This window comes from Seriola aureovittata, chromosome 11 (genome assembly GCF_021018895.1).
Source record: "Seriola aureovittata isolate HTS-2021-v1 ecotype China chromosome 11, ASM2101889v1, whole genome shotgun sequence".
Classification (NCBI taxonomy): domain Eukaryota; kingdom Metazoa; phylum Chordata; class Actinopteri; order Carangiformes; family Carangidae; genus Seriola; species Seriola aureovittata.
Genome location: NC_079374.1, coordinates 2,442,330 through 2,464,368, shown reverse-complemented (window position 1 = coordinate 2,464,368; position 22,039 = coordinate 2,442,330). Strand labels below are relative to the sequence as shown.

The 22,039-nt window shown below is 45.6% G+C and overlaps 1 protein-coding gene across 2 annotated transcripts in view; it reads right to left on the bottom strand.

The window, feature by feature from the left end:
* Nucleotides 1-17,250: 17,250 nt before the first annotated feature.
* htr2aa (5-hydroxytryptamine (serotonin) receptor 2A, genome duplicate a) overlaps nt 17,251-22,039 on the bottom strand; it is a 43,933-nt gene continuing 39,144 nt past the window's right edge. For both annotated transcript variants that reach the window (XM_056390202.1, XM_056390203.1), the window contains one exon: nt 17,251-21,005. In XM_056390202.1, the coding sequence (XP_056246177.1) occupies nt 20,143-21,005 (863 nt within the window). In that variant the 3' untranslated portion in view covers nt 17,251-20,142. The remainder of the gene's footprint in view (nt 21,006-22,039) is intronic.

The window sequence follows — 22,039 nt, the reverse complement described above, 5'->3', positions numbered from 1 at the left end:
GCAACAAGAGTCATTATTCTGACATTTGGCCTGGGGGGGTGGGGGTGGGGGGGTGGGGGGGGGTCAGTGAGAGGGTCATCATGCTGTGGTGATGAAGTCCGTGTGTCAGCCTGCAGCCATGCCAGCTGCAGGTGAGCTGCATCCATGACACGATCTGCAGATTCCTGCAGGACCACAAACCCTGACGTCTGATCCGATCCAAGTCTTCACTCTGAGGTGTTGCAGGAAGTCAAGATCAATGACAGTCAACTGCACGCAAAGGAGATATTTAATTATTAAATTTGTGCATTTAAGAAACGTGTCAAAGAAATACTTATTTAACTTAGCTGTTTCACCATGTTTGCAGTCTTTATGCTAAGCTAAGCTAACCACCTTCTGGCTCCCTCTCCAAACACAAGAGTGCTATCAATCTCATCTCATCTAACTCTTGTAAGGAAAGAGAATGAAGGTATTTCCCAAAATGGCGGCCTGTTCCTGTCATGGGTTTCCTTTCTGATCCTAAAGGTGCCGTCTGTTCTGACTGGAGTGTTTCAGGTCTTTCACCGTCTTTGATTGACTCGCACGACGACGAACACCTGAATTTATTTATGATCTTTATCATTATTAAAACAGTATGTCCAATAATTAAAGTATTTCTATATTTCTTCTGCTGCATGAATCAAATATCAAAGTTTTCTATAATCTATAATCACACTACACATGGACAGAGACCTTTACACTGGAGGAGCTTTAATGAAAGCGAGATTAATTTCCTATTTTTAGACCCTCATCACTAGTCATAAAGCTAAGATGTTCTTTCTCAGGCAATATGGGAGCTTTAACGTCGTCAACTCTGAAGTCATTTTTATTTTCTGTGGTGCAAACATCCTGCAGATTAAATCCAGACGTCTTCAGTGAATCTGAGTCCCCCTGTGGGCACTGATGTGTTAATCCTGTGTATGAGCTCTTAAATGTTTGCTTGTATTAAACTGTGTGTGGGAGCGCTGTTTCCTCCCATGTAATGATATTAGACTCTGTTACAGCTGTAATTGTTTCCACGGTATCAACTGGAGCCCCGGGGACACGGCAGCTCCGTCGGGCAATTACCATGGAGACCTCGGCGGCTGTGACATCATGGCAAAGGTCATTTGTGTTTTCATTTCAAGGAATAAAAAAGAAATGTATCAAAAGAAGAAAGAAGCGGAGGAGAGAAGAGGACTGCTGCTGCTCGAGACAATGTTCATGCATGTTTTTCTTTCTTCTCCTTTCACCCATGTAAGACAGACAAGTACAAATATTCCTCTTTTAGCTCCTGAGGGAAACGTCTGGCTCTTTCGCTGCTAAATGCTCCACTGTGTTCACCAGCTGCTCTGACTGAGTCTGACAGAGTTAAAACTCTACAGTGTTTATTGCTGAAAGTTAGAGTTGCACATTCATCCACACACACACCTTTTTCGGGGTGTGTGTGGAGTGAAGCCGGGATGACTCACGCTGAATGTCGGCGCTCAGTGTTTGAGTTGTTTGCGGAGAAGCAGCTCACGCTAGGAGTGAAATGTCAGTCGACCTTTAGACGGTCACATCGATTAGACGACTCGGTGACAGTCGAGACGAAGCTAATCGCCGCTGGCGGCTCGTCTGTTGCCTGGCAAGTCAATTAAAGGAGCTGACACGGCCGCCGGTCCTCGATCAGGAGCTTCATCCTCGCTGTGTGCCGTTCTGTTTCCTCCTGCAGCAGCTCATCAGTGTCTTTAACAGCAGCTTCTCAAGCTCAGAACAAAACTCAACATTTACAAACATCAGCAACAAAACACACAGTTACTAAGTCAGTTTCTCACGGCGTTTTGTCTTTATTAATCTTAATGTAGATACAGACAGGAAACATGAAGAGAATAAAGCATACGTTGGATGAGCGACCTCGGATGAAGGAGAAATGTGCAGGTGTGACATCACGACCAGACGACGTGGAGTCCATGCTTCAGAGGTAGGGAGTCGTTTCGATGTGTTTCCTCCATGACTCACAACCACAGCACCACAGGTGGTGTGTGTGCAGTGAGTGAAACAGGTGAGCGTGACCTCACCATCCTCACTAGTTCCACGGAGAACACAGAGTGGAACGTGAAGCATCTCAACCTGAGGAACAAAAGGGACGGACTCAAAGCTGCACACAGAGAAACAAGGTGAAGCCACGCTGACGCACAGAGCGCCGGCGCCACGGGCTCTTGACCTTTGGTGAATGTCACAGCGTCTCTGTGTCTCTGTGAACTGGCTGCTAACACGCTCAGACGATACGAAGCTGTGCGTCAGTCAAAGTTTGGTCCTTTATCTTATGTTTCTGATGAGATGTCTCCTTCTTTGTCTCCATCATCATCATCATCATCATCATCATCATCATCATCGTCACAGTCAGCAGCTGCAGATAAGATCAACTTTTTTTACATTAAAGTATAAAAGATGAACAGGAGTCAACAGTTAGTTAGTTAACAGTGACTCACACATTTATTTATTATGTTTACATGTATAACAATAATCATAGTCAGTAATAAGATAAAACAAGCTGCAGGTCAGCTAGCTTAAATATAAAATATTTACAATAAAAATGTGAAGAAATATTATAGAAAATATAAATATATACAATACAAATATACTGTACATCTTTAAAAAGAGTGACAGTCACCTCCTGAATCCATCTGTAGTTTTCCTCTTAAGTCCTCCTAGCCTCTGATTGGTTAGTTTGGCGACATGTGACTGAGAGACAGGAAGTGTTGTTGTGTTGTTTTGAAGCGGATGAAGTGAAGATGCTGCTGTGTCTCCATCTTTTATCACGAGCGATCCAAACCACCACGACCTCCAGGCTCTGATTCTTCTGGTTCTTCTTCATGACAGTCAGATCTGGCAACACCGGTCCAGGTGAGCGTCCTCCGGTCCATCGTCAGCTGTTCATATCAACACGCCAACACTGACAGAAGGTAAAGCACGACACTTAACTGGACGAAGGTTTATAGTCTGACACCACCACCGCCTCGATAAGAGGAGTTTACTTCCTGCAACACCTTCCTGATGTGCAGCAACCATCCACAGGACGGTGACAACCATGTGATTTGTTGGTACTGAGCTGCTCTCAGGTGTGAACATGTGTTACAGTGTGAGAGTGTGAGGAGGCTGAAAGGATCATCTCCACTCCGTCACCTTTCCTCTGAAAACAGCCCGAGAAAATAAAAATATCAAAAGAATAGTGTCGTGAATTTCTCTGTTTTGGATCAAACAACATTCTTGTGTTGCTCTGTCATCTGTGTGTGTGTGTGTGTGTGTGTGTGTGTGTGTGTGTGTGTGTGTGTGTGTGTGCTGTGAAGATGGTTTCCTATCAGCTGCAGTGGATTCAGGCTTTCTGCTGTGAGGTCGCTGCGTTGGTAAACACATCCATCAAACTGTGGCTGAGGACACAGAGACCTGACCCATTATCAGAGCAGAACACACACACACACACACACACACACACACACACACACACACACACACACACGCACACACACACACACACACACACACGTGGTCTCACAGCTCTCACTGATACAAGGTCAAATTCTGCAACACAAACACTGGATCTGTCACAATAGGAACGTGTTTGCTCTGCATGTACAGTGGAGGTTCTGTGGTTCTGTCCTGATGGAGAACAGAACCAGCGACACACGGTGACACACAGAAACATGATGGACGGATCTCACTGACAGTAAACATTCGATTATTCTGAGTTTAAAGTCACAATTCTGAGATTAAAAAAAGAAAATCTATTTTTATTTGTTTCTGATCCAACACCTGCAAAACTACATATTCCCATCGGCCTCAGCTGTCCCTTCCGTTTAGTGATGATTAGCACGTTAGCGTCCTTTAGCGGCTGAAAGAACGAGGTCGTGTCTGCAGGGTCTCTGGGCTCGGCCTTAGAGACAGGGTGAGGAGCTCGGAGCAGAGCTGGAGCTCGGGGTCTCCTGGGCTGGTAGGAGGCCTCGGGGCGGACCAGGAAACACGCTGGAGAGGTTACATTTCCCATCTGCCCCGGGAACGAGTCAGGATCCTGCAGGAGGAGCTGGGAAACGTTGCTGGGTGTAGAACGGCGTCTGAACTACTCTGCTCAACCGGCTGCCATTGCAACCCGACCCTGGATGAAGCGGTTGAAAATGGATAGATGTTAGCATGCTAACATGCTAATGTAAGATAATAAACATGGTACAGTATGGTATAGCAACAGAAAACATTAAAGCCATCAGGACGGCAACGCTATAAAAGCTGACCAAATGTGTTGTTGTGATGTCGCTACAGGAAGGTGCAGCTGTTCTCTTTGGAGCCCATCTTGCATCTTGGCTAATTGTCCCAGTTAAAAGTAGTTGAATTAGCTATTAGCATCTCCTGTTTGCAGTAAACACGGATGAACAGACAACTACCAATAAATCACTGTGACACTGAAGCAAACAAAGTCCTGCAGCGTCTTTTTTCTCTGATTTCTCTGAGCTTTATTTTGGAGGGACACAACTGAGATGATGATTTCCTCAGTAAAGTGTAAAAGACGTTGAATGACCTCACCATGTGTTTCTGACTCAAAGGTACTTCACAGGATCTTTGCTCCTCATACTGCAGGAACGATTGGCTGTTCACCTCCACCACCCGACTCCAGCTCTCCTCTTTTTGCAGAATCTGTGGGAAGTTTTTGTATTTGAAAGGAAACGTGGCTGTTGATTGATTCTCATTAAAAATGAAGGGATGAAGTCCGTCACAGGAGTCCTGCAGAAATCCCCTCTCTGTTGTGTTCAGGTGCTCGGTCATTCATTTTCCATATGACCTCGATAGCTTAGAGATGAGTGTTTGATTTTTAATTAACTTCAGCTGCATTAAAACTTCTGACTGCGACCGCAGCCCGGTCACTGAACAGGTGATGGGTTAATCAGTTTCCTGAAACAGCCCAGAGGGAGGATCGATGCTCGGTCTGAAGCTCTGACGCTGAGCTGCTTGGAAATAATCAGTCCGATCACCATCGCCCGTCTCACCCTCCTCTCACATTCTCTCCCGACCTCAGCCCCAGGCCGACCTATTAACTAATAATGTTGGTTCAGTACTTTAAATATTAAACTCCAATATCGCCTCTTTAAATGAATACAGCCATGTGTGTAAATCCTGCCATTGAAATAACACTTTTCTCATATGAACCAGGTGTGCTCGCTCACTCTCGACAATCATCAATTATTATTAAACATTTCCAATAACCTGTGACTGAGGGCGAATCGCAGAGGGCCAGTCACATGGTGCGACCTCCGTCAGTGGAGGTGTGATGCTGTTAATAAAGGTTAATTGACGGTGTAATTGCGTTCTCCACAGGGAGCTGTGATTCCTTCTGTTGTTAACAAGATGACGGCGTCATTGCACCGAAGACATTTTCCCGCTCATCAGATCCGCTGCTTGACGGAGACGATGTGAGTCTGTAACAACAACAGCGGCACAGTCATTAAACTCTGCAGGAGCTTTGTTGTTTCTTTCATCTCAGAGCGAATGGGAAGTTTCCCTCAAGTTAATTTGATTTCCCCCGACGACAGAGAGGAGGTGTGACTTTAATAGAATGTAGAGAACGTATGGAGCCGAGGTGGAGGATAACGCCGGGGGGAAATGGAGCGTGACACAAGCGCTAAAACCGGCTGCACGACCTTTCCCAGGAGCAGAGGAGAGAGGTCTCACTCTGTTCAGGAAAAGGAGGCTTCTTCACTGACCTGCAGCTCGGATGACATCAGGGATTAAAGATGACAGTCTGAAGCTCTTTGCCAAAAAAAAAAAAAAAGAAGGTAAAAACCTGAGAAAGCAAGAAAAACTAGAATTACTGTCACGGTTGTATCCCTCCGCCAACCTGCCAAGAGTCAGGAAACATGGTCACAGTCTCTCCTTCCTGAGTCACAGCGCTGAATAAATGCCAGAAGTGTTTTTACAGAACAGTTGACCTTTGACCTTTTGCATATGAAATGTCATCACTTAATTTTATCCTCATAGACATTTGAGTTAAATTGTGTCATAATTAGTGAATGAATTTGTGAGTTATGGCCAAAAATCTGTTCTGTGATGTCACAGTGTGACAGTGATGATGAAAGGTGATGGGCGTTCCTGATATAACAAGAACGTCAGGTGACCGTGACCTTGAATTTTGACCTTTGACCTTTGATCAACAAATTCAAATCAGTTCATGCTTGAGTTCCCTCCAGGTGTTACTGAGAAATTGCTTTCACAAAACCGTGTTTTATTAGGTCACCACGACTTTGACCTTTGACCTTTGACCACCAAAATCTAATCAGGTCATCCTTGAGTCCTAGTGAATGTTTGAGCCACATTTCACATGATATATATATATATATATATGTATGTATATTCAACTGTGAGATTTGGTGAACTGTTCAGGTGTCCACATACCTTTGGCCATGATGTCATGGTCTCTTTCTTTTGAAATTAGTTTGGACCTTTGGATTATATCCTGTTTTATTTTGAAACCACTTGCCCTTTGTGCCCACTGTTGTTTTACTTCCTGTCTTTGTCTCGTTTTCCCTCCATGATGATTGTCTGCCCCGCCCTCATGTGTTACACCTGTTTCTTGTTACCTGCTCCCCAGGTGTGTATTTAGTCTCTGTGCTCCCACTTCATCTGTTTGCCCTTGTGAAGTTTCCCCTGTTTCTCCTGCTCCTGGGGGGTATAAATGAAAACTCACTTTAACTCTCTGTTACCATGGTAACTTACTCTGTGGAGCTCACCTGCCCGCCGGCAGGTTTTCTTCAACAAACCCAAACCACTGCCACTCAGAGACGGAGTGTGGAGTCGCACTCGAGGCTGTGGAGAGTCTCTCACCTTCCTCAGGTGGAAACAGGAAATTCATTGTGACCCAAAATATTTCACAGAAGATTTTGTAATTAAATCAATATTTAATTGACCAAGATGTGGGTGTGTGGGCGGTGACGTGGCCCTCATCACATTCATGAGCTTCTGAAAGGGAAATTATGAATTGAATAGAGTCACACTGAGGGTGAAAGAAGAGTGTGAATATTAATCGCCTGAGTTGTGACACGTGCTGTGTGACGGCTTCTTGTTGATGAGCAGCCAAACTATAATTAACTTGTTAATAATCCAGTGTCTAAATAAAATGAATAGAAATAAATAGATAAAATAAATATGGATCCAGGAATATTTGTAATAACTTAATATGTTCCTCTCGTTTTCATATTTGGGGCAGATAAAAAACACGTGTTCCACCGTCTCTCCGTGTTTGCCAAATGTCTATCATAAAGCACCTTGGTACACCTGCCCCGCTCCCCTCACTCACTTCTCCCTCCCACAAAGCAACGCTGCCGTGTCTCCGGTAATTACAGACGTGTTGCAGAAGCCTGAAGTCGGCAGATTAGGGAACACCGTGTTCCTTTGGTGTGATTTACACACAGGCAGCTTCACCGCCAGATCAAAGTGGCGTTTGATGCAGGACCGTATGACGCGAAACACGTCAAAGCGCCGGGGACGTCGCTTTGCACATGACAGGAAAAAAGACTAATTGGCAACCGGCTGCCAGCTCTCACAGGCACCAGATATTTGTGCGTTTGTTTCCACCTCATGGATGTAAGTCCAGATCTCTCCCGACCCTTCGCTCTGCTCTGGGCTCCTGTGTCTGATCCCTGGGAGAAGGTTTCTCCTCAGCGGTGTGTAAACAGGGTGAGAAGCTGCTGTCCCTCTGAAATCTAAACAAACATCTAACTTCAGACTTTTTATTTTTCCGTCTAGAATAACTGGGGAGCACGAGCGTCCTTTAAACCGTCACTCTGGTCCCACAGCTGGTGATCATGGGACGATGGTAAATGCTAAAACATTATGCAACAGCAGCTGAATCAAAGGAGAATCATGAAGTCACGGACTTGACTCTTTAATATAATTACACAGCAGTTATTTTAATGTAAAGTTTACCTCCACTGGCTCCTGGTCACACAGACAAACACACCTGCAGCTTATTGAACTCAGCAAATGTGAGTTTTATTTCTCTTGAATTCAACTTTTCAATTGCAAATGGTACAAAGTCTCACTCTGAAGTCACACATTTAATGTGTATTCCACTTTAAAGTTACAACCTGGATCTATATTTGAACCAGATGAAGGATTTTAGTCGTTATCAGAGAAATCACCGGGTCTGTTTGATTTCCTGAACCACTGACACTGAAGGAATCTAAACCGGGAGGAGTCATGACGTCACCCAGCGCTGTCTTTTGTTATTGTTTTGATTGAGACGCCAGAGGCAGAAGTTACATTTAAAGTTATGTTTAATATATAATTACTAATTAAGATGTATATTCTTTACCTCCTACACTGAGTCTCCACCCGAGTCTCCAATCAGAAACACTGGACAGTTCTCTACACACACGCCTCTGACCCTGATGAAGTGTGACCAGCAGAAATGCTGACAGGAAGTGAGAAGAAAATCATGACGAAAGATTAAAGTGCTAAAGTTTTTTATTATTTGATGTTATTTGAGGGAGACACTGGAGCGCCCAGAGAAAACCCGGGTGAGCGCGTGGAGAAGGTGTCATACATGACTTATTCCCAGAAGGTCCAACTCCTACTGAAGTTCTACCTTTGAACCCAGTTCCATGGTTTGGTGTAGTGGGCCAGTTTCTTCCAGCCTTTACGTCCCTTCTTCTTCTTCTCCTCTCCAGAAGATTCAGGCCGAGCGTCTTCACCGGTCAGGTCGGACGTGGCCGTGAGCGGCGACATCTCTTGTTCCAGCTCCTGCACTCTGAGGGAGAGGACGTTCTCCCTCAGCTTCTGCTGGGCGTTGGACTCCAGCAGCTGTCTGTTCTTGGCGTTGAGGGCCTGGATTCTCTTGAACTGTTCGTCCTTGACGGCCTCCGCGTGACCTTTGACCTCCTTTAACTTCTCCCTCAGTTCGTCTACTCTTAAAGCTTTTCCCTCACAGACCAGAGTCAGGTCTTCTATCTGTTTGAGGTAGAGCTCCTTCTCCTTCTCCCTCTCAGAGTCCTTCAGCTGCAGCTCTTTAGTCAGCTCCATTTCCTCCTGCAGCCTGATGTTCAGGTCCTCAACTACATCTGTCTTCTCAACATCTGTCTTCTCAACATCTGTCTTCTCTCTGGATAGTTCAGCCACACACTCAAAGCTCATTTTCAGATGGTTTAAGTCATTGTTGAAGACGTTGACGCATCTGTCCAGAGCTTCAAGTGTGTCCAGAACATTGGTTTGGATCTTTCCAACCAGGTTCACCAAGGTTTCTTGACCGAGGACCTTTGTCTCCACTGAGTCGTTGGCCGATGCGTCGTGATGGATCTCGGTGACTCGCTCTTCGCTCTCAGCTCCGTCCTTTTTGGACAAATCTCTGAGAGTCAGCTGTTTGTCCCCGCTGCTCATTTGAAGTTGTTGAATCTGAGCGCTGACGGCTGCGTTCTCCCTCTGCGAGGCTTTGAGCTTCGGCACAAATGAAGCCGTGCACTCGTGGCGCTCCCTCCGGAGCTGCTCTCCGAGCTCGCTGATCTGTTGGCGGAGGACGTTTTCCCGCTCGGAGTCCCTCAGCCGCTTCTCCTCACGCAGACCTTTCTCTCTGCGAAGCTGCAACTGAACTTGTTCCAGCTGTTCCTGCAGCTCGTCCCTTCGCTTTGTAACGGACTCTTTCTCTGCCCTCTCGGCCGTGACCTCATCAGCGATGTCACTGACGATGGAGTTGTTGGTTTTAAGGTGGACTTCCTCCAACAAGCTGTCCCTCTCCCTCTCCAGGGCCTTGATCTTAGTGACACTCTGGTCGATGATGGTTTGTCTCACACTCTCCATCTCTTGTCGAAGGGCCTTCTCCCTCTCTGTGGCCCTCAGCTGCTCCCTGACTCGCAGCTCTCTCTCCTGTTGGAGCAGACGAGAGAGTTCACTCCCTCTCTTTTTCTACCGCTCGTACCTGTCGTCTCACCTGACAGCAGGAGTTTCTCCAGTCACCGCACGTGTCTGTCAGAGTGGTGACCTCCGTTTGGCTCTTTGTGTTTCCAGCTGTGGTCGAGTCACTGTGTGTGTTTGTGTGTCTGAAACTCAAATGTGTGTGTGAGTCTGTGATTCTGAGAACTAGACAATGTTGGTGTGATGTCATCGCCTGAGAAGGGCTTTGATGTTGTGACATCATCACTGATGTCATTAGGGTGTGTGTTCTAGATTTTCTCAGCCTACAGACTTAACTGTCGACACTGAGCTTCCTCAGGTCCTCAGCAACACACACACACACACACACACACACACACACACCTCACTGTTGGTTTGTCAGCAGGATAAACAGATTCCCATGTGATTGGTGGAGTACCAACCTTGAGCCAATTAACAGCTGAGACAGATGTTGCACCTGAACAACAGAATCAGGTTCTGACAGAGTCGCAGGTAAACACCTGAGGTTTCAGTCAGGAGCCGACGACAGGGAACAGGTAACTGTAATGACTTCAGTGCTAGAACACCAACAGAGACAGTCTGACAGCAGGTGACCGGGTCAACAGGTGACCAGGTCAACAGGTGACCAGGTCAACATATATGGTACCACATGTTGTAACATGTCACAAACACTCAGATTGTCAAAGTTTCACAACAACATTTTCAACAACATGTACGCGGGCGTCACAGTACGCCACGAAAATGTTCCACGACCATGTTTCTAATGTGCCAGCACGTGTTTTCACATATTTCACATGTGATTTTAACATGTTAAATTTCACATGTGCAAAAAAAAGCATGTACCATGTGACCACATGTCAAATTCATGTGGTTTTTAAACGTACTAATAGAGCACGGTCCTCGTGTTCCCACCAAACACAACCGCTTCACTCCTGTGTGTGTGTGTTAGTGCGTGTGTGCGTGTGTGCGTGCGCGTGCTCTCTCTGAATTCTCAGCTTATGTATTGTTTTGCTTCTCTTTTATTACAGGGCCAATTATCCCGCGTTTCCCAGCAGCCACTGCAGCAGCGGACTGAAGAACTGAATAGAGTCGTCATGACAACCTCTCTCCCTCTCTCTTTCTTTTCTTTCTGTAGGACCAGTCACATCAACGTTTACAGCAACAAACTTTTACACCAGAGTCTCTTCATTGAAATTGAAATGACTGGTGACCATCAGCGGATTCAGCTCCTCATTCAACCATTCAAACCTTTATTGAAACAGGGACGACGACAGAGAGCGAGCAGACTCGTCCAGTACCGAACAACACCATCATGCACTTGTATTTGCTGCAATGACGAGAGTCTGTGTTGGTTTTGTTTTGACGTCAACTCTTGCTGAACTCTTCAGATGTGTTGTGGCTCTCGGCTCCTTCGGTTTCACACAGTTACTGATTCTCTGTGGACGGCGGCGGCAGACCGCTGGTCCTCTGAGGAGCCTCTCAACACTTCTGTCACTCACATCAACAAAAATCTGATGTTTTCTTCTTCATCAGTTTTGCCGCTCCTCTTGTCCCTGCAATTCCTGTCTTTTTTAACCATCCATTTCTTCTCCTTTTGTCTTTCCTCATTTCTTTTGGTATTTTTCTCACCGTCTGTTCTTCTTCCATCTTTTGCTTCCTGTATCAAACTCACAGTGTGTTCATGTGTTGTAATCCGTCAGCCAGCGTGTGGCCTGCCGGTCTTTACAGGGCATTATTCATTCGGACAGTGAACTGTGTGTAACATGGGCTGAAGATGGGCTGGATCCATGTAATCTGGTGGTAAATCACAGCAGGAGGCGGAGGAGGAGGATGATGAAGAGGCTCGGTGTGTTGCAGCAGGATCATTTCAATCTGAACCTGCGCGTTTATTTAAACGCAGATCGATCACAGTGAACGGCGTGTGAAGTTTGTGGGTCATCAATCTGTCAGTATCTGGTTACCACGGCGAGGACAGCGGCTCCCGAGTTCTCCGTGATGGAGATAATATTTGAAACACGTACGCTTCATACTCACATATTAAAATAACAATCATTAAATCTTCCTTAATGAAGCTTCTCATGTTCAGTTTGTGTTGAAACTGTTGATTCTACTGTGCGATGCTTTTGGAGGATGGAGTTTGTTTTTTTTATTAACTTGTTTACCACGTTTCCTGTATATTAATAACCGCTAAAGGAGCAGCATGTTCTTGTCTTGCAGGAGTAAACTCGTGGAAAGTGACCAACATGTCCTCACTTTGTGGACACACACACACACACACACACACACACACACACACACACACACACTGAAACTTTCTTCTGTGGGTGTGTGAATGTGGGTGTGAGAGATTCGATTTAGCTCGTCCTTTATTTGTGTTCTTGTTTATGAGTTGTTTTATTAAAGCACATGTCAGTCTGTCTTCCTCCTCTTACTCCTCCTCCTCCTCTTCCTCCTCTTCCTCCTCCTCGTCCTCGGATAATAAGAGTCGGGCTGTGTGAAGAGGAGTTCTCTCTGGGGAAGCCTGATCACATGAAGAGATGTTCTGATATAAAAACGTGATAATCAACACTTCAAAATGTCCCCGAGCTTCTTCCAGAAATCTGCTTCAACTGAAGATCAGTTCCCGACTGAGTTTTTATCATCAAACACATCGGCACACTCTCATCTGAACTATGAAAGTCAGAGTCTAACAGCTCCACCAGGAGGTTAATAAAGTTCACAGCCCGGCACGATGAAAGGAAGGTGGCTCAGGGCGGGATGTTGTTTTGAATATAACGCTGCGTATTTCCAGACAGGTTCTCCAGGAAGACATTCATAGTGTTGCTCTTGTCTGTTCACCTCCAGTCTCACCTTCTCACAGCTGACCAATCACAGCGAAGTGGGCGTGAATGTGTGCGACTGACTGGGGATCAGCACCTCCTTTGTGATCGTACGTATTGATATCGCTTGAAGCCGCTTTCCTCCGGTTGTTGCTTTAATAAAACAGAAAGCACAACGGCTAATGACAGAGTGAGCTGCTCCACCGACGCCATCTTGGCAATGTCTGACCCCGCCCCTAACTCCTGGCTAATCCAAAACGTAACAAAGGTGTTTGCGGAGCGCTGTGGTTCATACGCTCCTGTTAGCATCATTAGCGCGGCCTGGGAGTGTTTACATGTTAGCGCTAAGGATCGGTGTCTGCGCTCAATGAACTTTTCCACCTCAGTCAAAGATGAAAACTTTTTGATACACAAATTGAAAATGATCATAAAATACAAACAGCTGTATTTAGTCACATGATCAGTGTCTTGGAGAGACGGTTGTATTTACACCTTGTTAACATCTTTGAGGTTTTTGAGATGTGACCTGATATTTTCCAAAACGCATCAGTGACTGAGTGAAAATTGGGTCTGAGCTTTATTCCAGAAATTACAGTGTTGTCTCGGTGTTGTTGCTGATCCCGGTTCATCACAGATGAGCCGACTCACTCGTCTGAAGAAACTCTAAGTTTAATGTTGGTTACTGATGCAGACGCAGTAACTCGGTAACTTTACAGATTTACCGGATCGACCCGGCGTCCTCTGTGATCAGCGGCCGCTCAGATCCAGCGGTGTGGATCCTGCTGAGTGTAAACACACGGAGTAAAACCACAAATGCAGATGATGATCAATAACCCGGCGGAGCCTGAACACACACACACACACACACACACACACACATCCTCTAATCCCTGTGAGATCCGCTCGGGGAGACGACGGAGATGAAAGGATGAGGGGGCAGTGAATGAGTGACAAGTGTGGGATCAGGTTTGTGGTATCTCCTCCTGCCTCTGGATTATTTTCATATCTGCTGCTTGTGTTTTAATCTTCGGCCTCGGGGGGGGGGGGTCCCTCAGAGTCAATATTCAACCTTAAAGATCTTCTGATAAACTCACTATCGCTTCATCTGTCTGTTACTGAAGTTAAATTCATTAGAGTTCAGTTTGACGCCTGAAGGAAGATGTTGGAACGAATCCTCAGTCAATGAGGTGAAAACTGTGACGGATGTTTTGTCTTTTAAAGGAGCTGAACTGAAACAAACCGACAAAAGCCAGAAGATGTAACGGAGGCGGCCATGTTGGATGCACCTTCTTCTCTTTCTGCCCTAGGAGGAGGAGAGGTGAAGATGGAGGGATGGAGTCTTTTCACCTTCCTCTTCCTTTTCTCCTCTCCTTCTTTTCCCCCTCTTCTCTTGTTTTCCCTGACCTTATTTCTCATCTCCCCTCCTCTCTCTCTTCATGCCTTCATCTCTTCTCCTCTCGCCTCTTCTCCTCTCGTCCCGTCATCCCTCCATCTCTTGCCCTCTTGTTTTTCATTTTTTTTTGTTGTCTTTTCTGCACATTCATCTGTTCTCCAGACCCCTCTCTCTCATTTCGTCTCTTCCTGTGTTCTCCCTCTTTCCCCGCTCTGATTTGTAATTAATCCCCCTCTTCTGCCTACGCCTATCTCCGGAGGGATTTGGGAGGAATCCTTTAATTACCTCTCGCTCCCTAAAACCACTTAAAAACTGAACTTTTTACTCCCCAACAAAAACCTCGTCTGAGATGACCGACGCTCAGAGGAAACTTCTGCAAGGACATTTTGATTTTGGACCTAAATGTCACGATGGGGTTAAAGTGAAAGTGTATTTACTGTGAGCTTCTCTTTAAGACTCTTCTCCGCCTCATATCTGTTTTTTTTTTTCTTTTTTTGAGCCGAGGAGTCGAGAATATTCAAGTGATCATCTATTTGAATAATTTATGGCCCAAATGGAACAAGATTAAATAGGAGGCGATATGTGTGTATTTAAAGGGTAATGATATGGCCTGTGTGTGTGTGTGTGTGTGTGTGTGTGTGTGTGTGTGTGTGGAGCAGCAGGTGCACCAACCAGAGCAGTCATGCTGACTGACATTTCACGACCATAATTTGCATACACAGAAAGCTGGCTGATGGATTATGACCCACCCAGAGGATTATAAAGTCACAGCCTTCAGCATCTTATCAACACACACACACACACACACACACACACACACACACACTGATAAATGTGTAATGAGACGTCAAACTCCTAATTTCTGTAGGTTTTAAAAGCTTCTGTTTCCATCTCAGTTATAAACAAGTCACACTTCTTTTAGCTGCTGGTGTGAGGACGTCAACATCAACGTCAGTCCGTCAGTCGGATCCTGAAAGAATCTCAGCAACTTTCGGACGGATTACTGTGATCGTGCAGAAATAACAACAGCCATCAAGTGAATATTTAAAACCCTTATAAAATGTTCAACATGATTACATTAGCTCGTTCGCTGCAGCTCATAAAACCAGCCAGTAAAAGTTTTAATCTCAGCTGCTCAGATACAGTCGCACTGATGTGCACGTCAAAACATCTGGATGTTGGATGGAGGTTAAAAAGGTTCAAGTGTTTCAGACGTGTCATCTTAAGAACTATTGGAATTGACTGCCATGATGAATTCAGACCATCCTCTGACTTTGTCTCTAACGCCAGCATCAGGTCACTCGTTTTTATTTGAACAAACACGACAGAAGACCAGACACTCGCACAGATCAAACTATCAATCACAACCAACCTATTACTTTCTAAATGTCCCATTTTCCTGAATGTTTTTTTAACATAATTTCTTTTTGCAATATATCCTTTCAGAATAAAGTGACATTTAATTAACAATTGCTTGATTTTCAAAGAATTCAGGTCACATTTGAATTTGTCCAGTACTTTGGTTTATGATCAAACACCTGCAGAACCAACGACATCATCAGCCTCAACTGTACCTTGTGTTTAGTGCTAATTATCAACTGTTAGCATGCTAACATGCTAAACCAAGACTGGGTGAATATTATACCTGCTAAACTTCAGCATGTTAGCATTTAGCTAAAGCATCGCTGTACAGCAGCTGGTGAAGATACTCAGATACAGTGTGTGTGTGTGTGTGTGTGTGTGTGTGTGTGTGTGCTCTCTGAACAGCTCTTGGCTGGTGCTATTTTAAACAGCAGAAGACAGATGGGGTAAAGATAAATTCTTCACAAAGAAAAACTGGATGGTTGGACAGAACTTGCTGTGGGCGAATCAGATAAGTACAATATCAGGCTCACTCGCTCTCTCTCTCTCTCGCTCTCTCCTCCCTAATTTCCATCACAGGTCTCAGTGTGTGCATTCTGTGGTTCTCCACATTTATTTCAGTCTGAACATGAATCATGACGAATGAATCAGAGCGGAGCAGCTTTTTATTGTTTGTGCTGCAGAAAGAACAAAGAAACGGAGTCGGACGTCGCTGTTAAGTGGAGTCCTGTCGGCGGTTCTGTTTCCTGCCCCGTCCTGTTTGGATCTTCGCCCTCTGCCTCACTCAGGTGTTTCCTGCCGGTCAGCCCAGCTCCACCGTCCCCAACCAAACCCTCACAACTCAACTATGATAGCTAGTTTTCAAATTAGAGGACTTTACGTGTTTTCACCTCATCAGTTGTTCTGCTTTGTGGGGCCAGATCACCTCCTCCTGGTTGTCTGCCTCCACCACTCAGACTAGTTCCAGGTCACATCCCTGTTTTTCCAGAGTCAGATAAAATATTAAACATTTGTGTGAGATTTTGTCATGATTGTTGTGTGAAGTCTGGAGTTACGGTTAAAAAAAGTTTTATTATAGAGTATCTTTGGTGCGAGACTGTATCTTGCACCTGCAACTACAGGTCTTCAGCTAGCTAAAAGAAGCTAGCTGTGTATTGTCTGTACAGACATAATGGCAGAGGTGAAGACGCTAGCTGCTAGCATCTCCATGTTGGCACTCAGCTGCTGTGGGTTCGGATGAGTTGAGACAGTGTGACTGCTGGTTTGTTCTGAGGTGGTGATTTTGTGTTTGTTACCTGAGGCTAACCCACGAGCTGTTAGCTTCTGGAGCTACGCTGCACCAGCGTGCTGTAATTACAACCTGTGGCTGCAGAGGGCGCCGTATCTGCTGCTCAGCAAGAAGGTTCATAGTCCTGCTTTAACAGCTGCGCTGCTGCAGTCCTTGTAAACACAGTCTCTGATCTGGCTTCTCCCAGTAACCTACTTTATTTTATGAATGTAAATGTGTTCAGCTGCAGCTACAAGTCTGTGAAGAGGCATCAAAACACACCAAGCTCAGTCAGTGTCTGGGGATCTGTCCTGGAAATGATTTGGATTCAGACGCCTCAGGCTAAACAGAAGAAACGTGGTGAGAACACCCGGACTGCAGGACCAGAACCGGCGTTCTGTAATTATGTTGAACCTGACACTTCCTGTGCTGCATTTTTCATATTTGTGTTAGATTGTGTCATAATTAGCATATGAACAAATCAAACTCTCACACACGTGGAAAATGTTTCATCTCCAGTTTTTCTCTTTACTCTGATTTGAAAACGGTTCCACAGCTGACATAGAAAAGAAACGTGACCGTCACCATCAAACATCAAACACTACTGAGGATTTTAAAAACACACCTCCTCTGTGGATCCACAGTTACATCAGCAGGGAGGTGTTGGTGCTCTTCACATCACTGCAACAGCAACAGAACTACACACAGACTGCAGCTACATCATCTGAGCGGGTCCAGGTCCTGGACCGGGATGAGCAACACGACAAAGACTTAACGAGATGGTCAGACGACAGTCCTTCATCCACCGTGGCTGCTCTGCTCATCCTGAAGCCTGTACAGGGAAACTCTGAGGTTTTGTTTTATTTTTCTGGTTTTGTCCGTGATCAGTGTGAATAAAGTTTTTGTCCGAGGCAGCGTCACCGCAACAGCGTCCAACAGAACGGGAAAATGAACCATCAGATGACGACATGGATCTGTGTGGAGCTACTTCACTTTTCAGTTTTGTAGTCCAAAAGTGGAAAAACCGAACCAAAATATTAATTTTACATTTTTCTGACGAAAAAACAAAATTCAATTTTTAAATTTCCTTCATGATTCAGACAAAATCTCCATTTCACTTCATTCAAAAACTGAAACTTATATGTTAATACGGATCCCACTCTCATGTCTGGTGAAGCTTCAGTCAGCAGCTGGTTAGCTTAGCATAGCTTAGCTTAGCATAGCATAACGACCGGGAATGTGGTAAACAGCTGTTGTTTGTTCTGTACAAAAACTGAGGAGTAAAAATGACGTGTCTCAGTTTATTCATTCATTCACCCTGCCCCTCCCTCCTGCCTTTCCCGCCTCTCAGCCACCTACCCCTGGTTGTGACGCAGCAGGAAGTAGAAAGTGCATCACTGCTAAATGTTGCCGTAAAGCTAAAGAGTTTATACATGTCTTAGCTCCTCGTGTGCAGCTGTAAGTAACACCTGTAGTGACGATAAATAACCTGACTGCTGCTGCTTTGGCTGAAAAACTTTCTTCTTCTTCTCACATTTCGTGCAACGAGCATCAACTCTTTAACTTTTAATACACCCTGAGCTAGCGTTAGCCTTTAGCCTTCTCTTCAGCTGTGAGGAGTTCTGGTCCAGAGTCAAACAGCGATTTGTGGACTGTTCTTCTTCTTGTTGCTTTTGGTTTCACGTGCTTGTCGTTAAATGAACCGTGGACGTACTAACAGTGTTAAACCCAAACTGTGTTTCCCTGTAGACCAACATTATACAAACGATGTCGTTAAAACTGTCAATGTGACGCCTCGATCTAAAATAAGCTCCTTTATTACTGTTTGTGTTGTGAATGTTTTAACCGTAATGATTTAATTTGCTGTGAAGACGCCTTCAGGGACTAGAAAGAGCAGTTTTATTGTGCTTCATATACAGTCAGTGTAAAGTCTAATGGGGCGTGGAGGTGGGGGTGGGACACTTAATTTTACCGTTCCAGCACCTGGAACTCATAAAGTGCTTAAATAATACACATATTATAGCATATCTTGTAATTGTCTGTTAATATAATTCTGCATTATTACAGCCTGCCCCTAGAAACTGTATCCTCTCCTTTACACTGTGTCGTACTAAAGTGCACACCTGTAGCTGTGTGTGTAGCCCTGTCTAACAACAACCACATTAATATCACCTGAGCTAGCACCTAGCTACAACGCCCCTGCTGAGCATTTCACCTGCTGGGTCTTCACCGGATGTTGGAATATATCTTTTATTTTGGAAGATATGTATTTACTTCCTCTAGAGTGAATTTATGACGAGTTGTTTCCTCTCAGGTTTATCTTTGACTTTATTTGCAGCATCTCAGATCCCACCTGAGCAACACCACGCACCTGTGATGTTTTCCCTCCTCTTTAAGTATCTTGGACCAGGTGTATGTCTAGTCTCTGGGAACATTAGCTCTCCACTCCTCTTCTCACTGCGTCACACCAGGAACAAAAACCATCCTCTCACCGGTCAATAAAATATTTTCACCCTCGACAATCATCTACATTTATTCACATACATCTGCACAAAATACAAATATAGATTTATTCACGTCGTCTCTCAGTAACAGTGTGACCTCATCACCGTCTGATATTTATTGTCAGTGTTGAAAACACAGAAGCAGCAGGAGCTTTTACTCCTTTTCTTTTTTTTTTTTTTGGCAGCTTTATCCGACCCCTGCGAGAGTCTGGAGCCCCGGCGAGTCCGGGCTCCTCCTGGATCTGCCTCTCCGGCGCTAACATCTGATAAGGGGGCAGGAAATCCATTCTAAGCCCCGCTGATCCACCCAAAGGTATCATGGGAGGTAGAGGCCACCTGACTGAAGGGGGTGGCTGAGGTCGCTCCACGGGAAATGAGATTATGTGAAGAACCTTTTTTTTTTAATCTCCTGTCTGCAGAGTTTGTTAGAAAACATCATTTACACGAACTGCGCCTCCTTCTGTTTCATTTGACCCTCAGACTGAAAGATACTGAAAAAGAAGAATCTCAAGTGAAAAATAAAACTTGTGGCAGTGTGCCGGAGGCTTTAAACAGCATTGAGATTTAAATACATGAAACGCTCTTGACTGACATCATCTGGGGGTAAATGCTTGTTAAAGGTGATTTTGTTGTAACAAGGAAACTTGAAGCGACTGACCCTGATGAGGAGGATCAGGACTGGAACAAACTTCCTGGAGTTGCTCTGTAAATGCTCAGATTGCACTGAGAGGCGAAGCTTGACCTCTGTTTTTGACTGGGAGGCACTTTGTCTTTGGCACTTTGACTTTACACCTTCAACCCTTTGCTCCCGAGAACGACGCGACCGCAGAGGTTAGACGTGAGAGTTTGATCTGATTCAGGATCGAGCTTGAACCAGCTTTTTCTTCCGTCTCACACACAGCTTTCGTCTTTGTCTCCGTGGCTTTTGTCCGGCCTACGCGTCTCCGTTTCCTGCCCGGGTAAGTAGAGCTCCTTCTCCTCGCCACCAGAGTGCAGCGCTCCGTTCCTTAGCTTCCCGATGTCGCCCAGGGGCAGCTGGGTGGAGCTGTACGCCAGCGGCGGGATGGTGTTCACCAATATGAGCTGCAGAGGCTTCTTCTGCGGCTGGTACTGGCAGCGAACGTAGCGCAGGAACGCCGCGCGGTACGTTTTGTTGAACAGTGTGTAGACCAGCGGGTTGACCGCGGAGGACAGGTATCCCACCCAGACAAAAACGTTCAGCAGACCTCCCATGAGTCCTGCGTCACACACCGCCGGGTCGCACACCACCACCAGCACATTGGTGATGAAGAACGGACACCACATGACCACGAAGAGGAAAAACACCACCCCGAGGACTTTGGACGCCTTCTGCTCGTTGCTGATCGACTGCATGGTGCGGCGTCCGAACAGCGAGCCGGACACGCTCCCACGGGCTCCTCCCAGGCCGCCGCTGCTTCCTCTGCCGCCGGCCTCACGGCTTATGGAGCGTCTGAAGAGTTTTTCAGAGGACAGCGAGGTCTGCGGTAAGAAGCTCAAGGTGAACGTCGTGCTCCACTTGGGCCGCGGCACCAGCTGGTCCAGGCAGAGGGTGGCTTCGTTCTGAAGGGCGTTGATGGTCAGGAAGTAGGTGACGATCATGATGGTGAGGGGCACGAAGAACGCCACGAAGGAGCCGACCAGCACGAAGTTGTTGTCCGTCAGCACGCAGCTGCCATCTTTGAAAACCTTGGAGTGGTCTCTGAGTCCCAGCACAGGAATCGGCATCGAGATTCCTGCAGGAGACAGAAGAGAGGAGGGAATGAGCCTCTGTGATGTAGATATGTGTGTGTGTGTGTGTGTGTGTGTGTGTGTGTAAAGCAAAAATACATCTGCTTGAATAATTACAAAAAAATTCCCCAAAACCAAACTATTATTGTAAAGCCCTAACCATCATCAGAAGCAGTTTTACAGTCAAATAATCACTGTAGAGGAAATATGAAGCTACGATCAGCAGCTTTTTTAGCTTAGCTTAGCATAACGACTGGAAACGGAGGGAAACAGCTAGCCTGGGTCCGTCCATAGGTAAGGATATCCACTCTCTCTAAAGTTGACCGATTGATATCTTTATGCTAAGCTAGGCTAACCCACTGAACACCGTCGCTTCATATTTATCAGAGAGACACGAGGCATCAGAAAGTGTAAAATGTATTTCTCAAAGTGTCAAACTGCTTTTTAAATAAGCAGCAAAACAGACACGACACGAAATCCTGCAAAACTACAAAAAAACCCCAAAAACTGAAGACAGACAACGTCGCAGTCCCGCCCCCGCACTGCGTGATTGACAGGTGATCGAGCAGATACAGCACAGTTGATGAGAGCTGTCAGACCCTGAAACTCAAGGACGAGCATCTGCTGCTGTTATTAAAATCCCGGATGATGATATTCAGGCTAAATGTCGAGCTGCCGCTCGGAGGGCGAGCGCAGAGTGACACGGACACGTGGGTTCAAACAAAGAAGGTGATTAGTTTGTCTGAACGACCGCGGCCATAATATTCATGGTCACAGTCTGGTGGAGCTGTGGCTGACAGACTGAAGGAGACGAAACAAAGAGACAGAAAATATCATTATTAGCCTTAAACCTCTGTCTGCTTCTCATCCAGCTGATCAAATGTTATTTGTGAAGGTGACATTGTTGGCACTTCTCCCGGAGCCAGTGTGTTCTTCAGATAAAACCCCCGAGCGTCCGTCACACACAATCACAGAAATCTAAAGCTGCTTTTTATTCCATCTTTAAGTTCTTCTTCTTCCCTCTGTCCCTGACGGCACC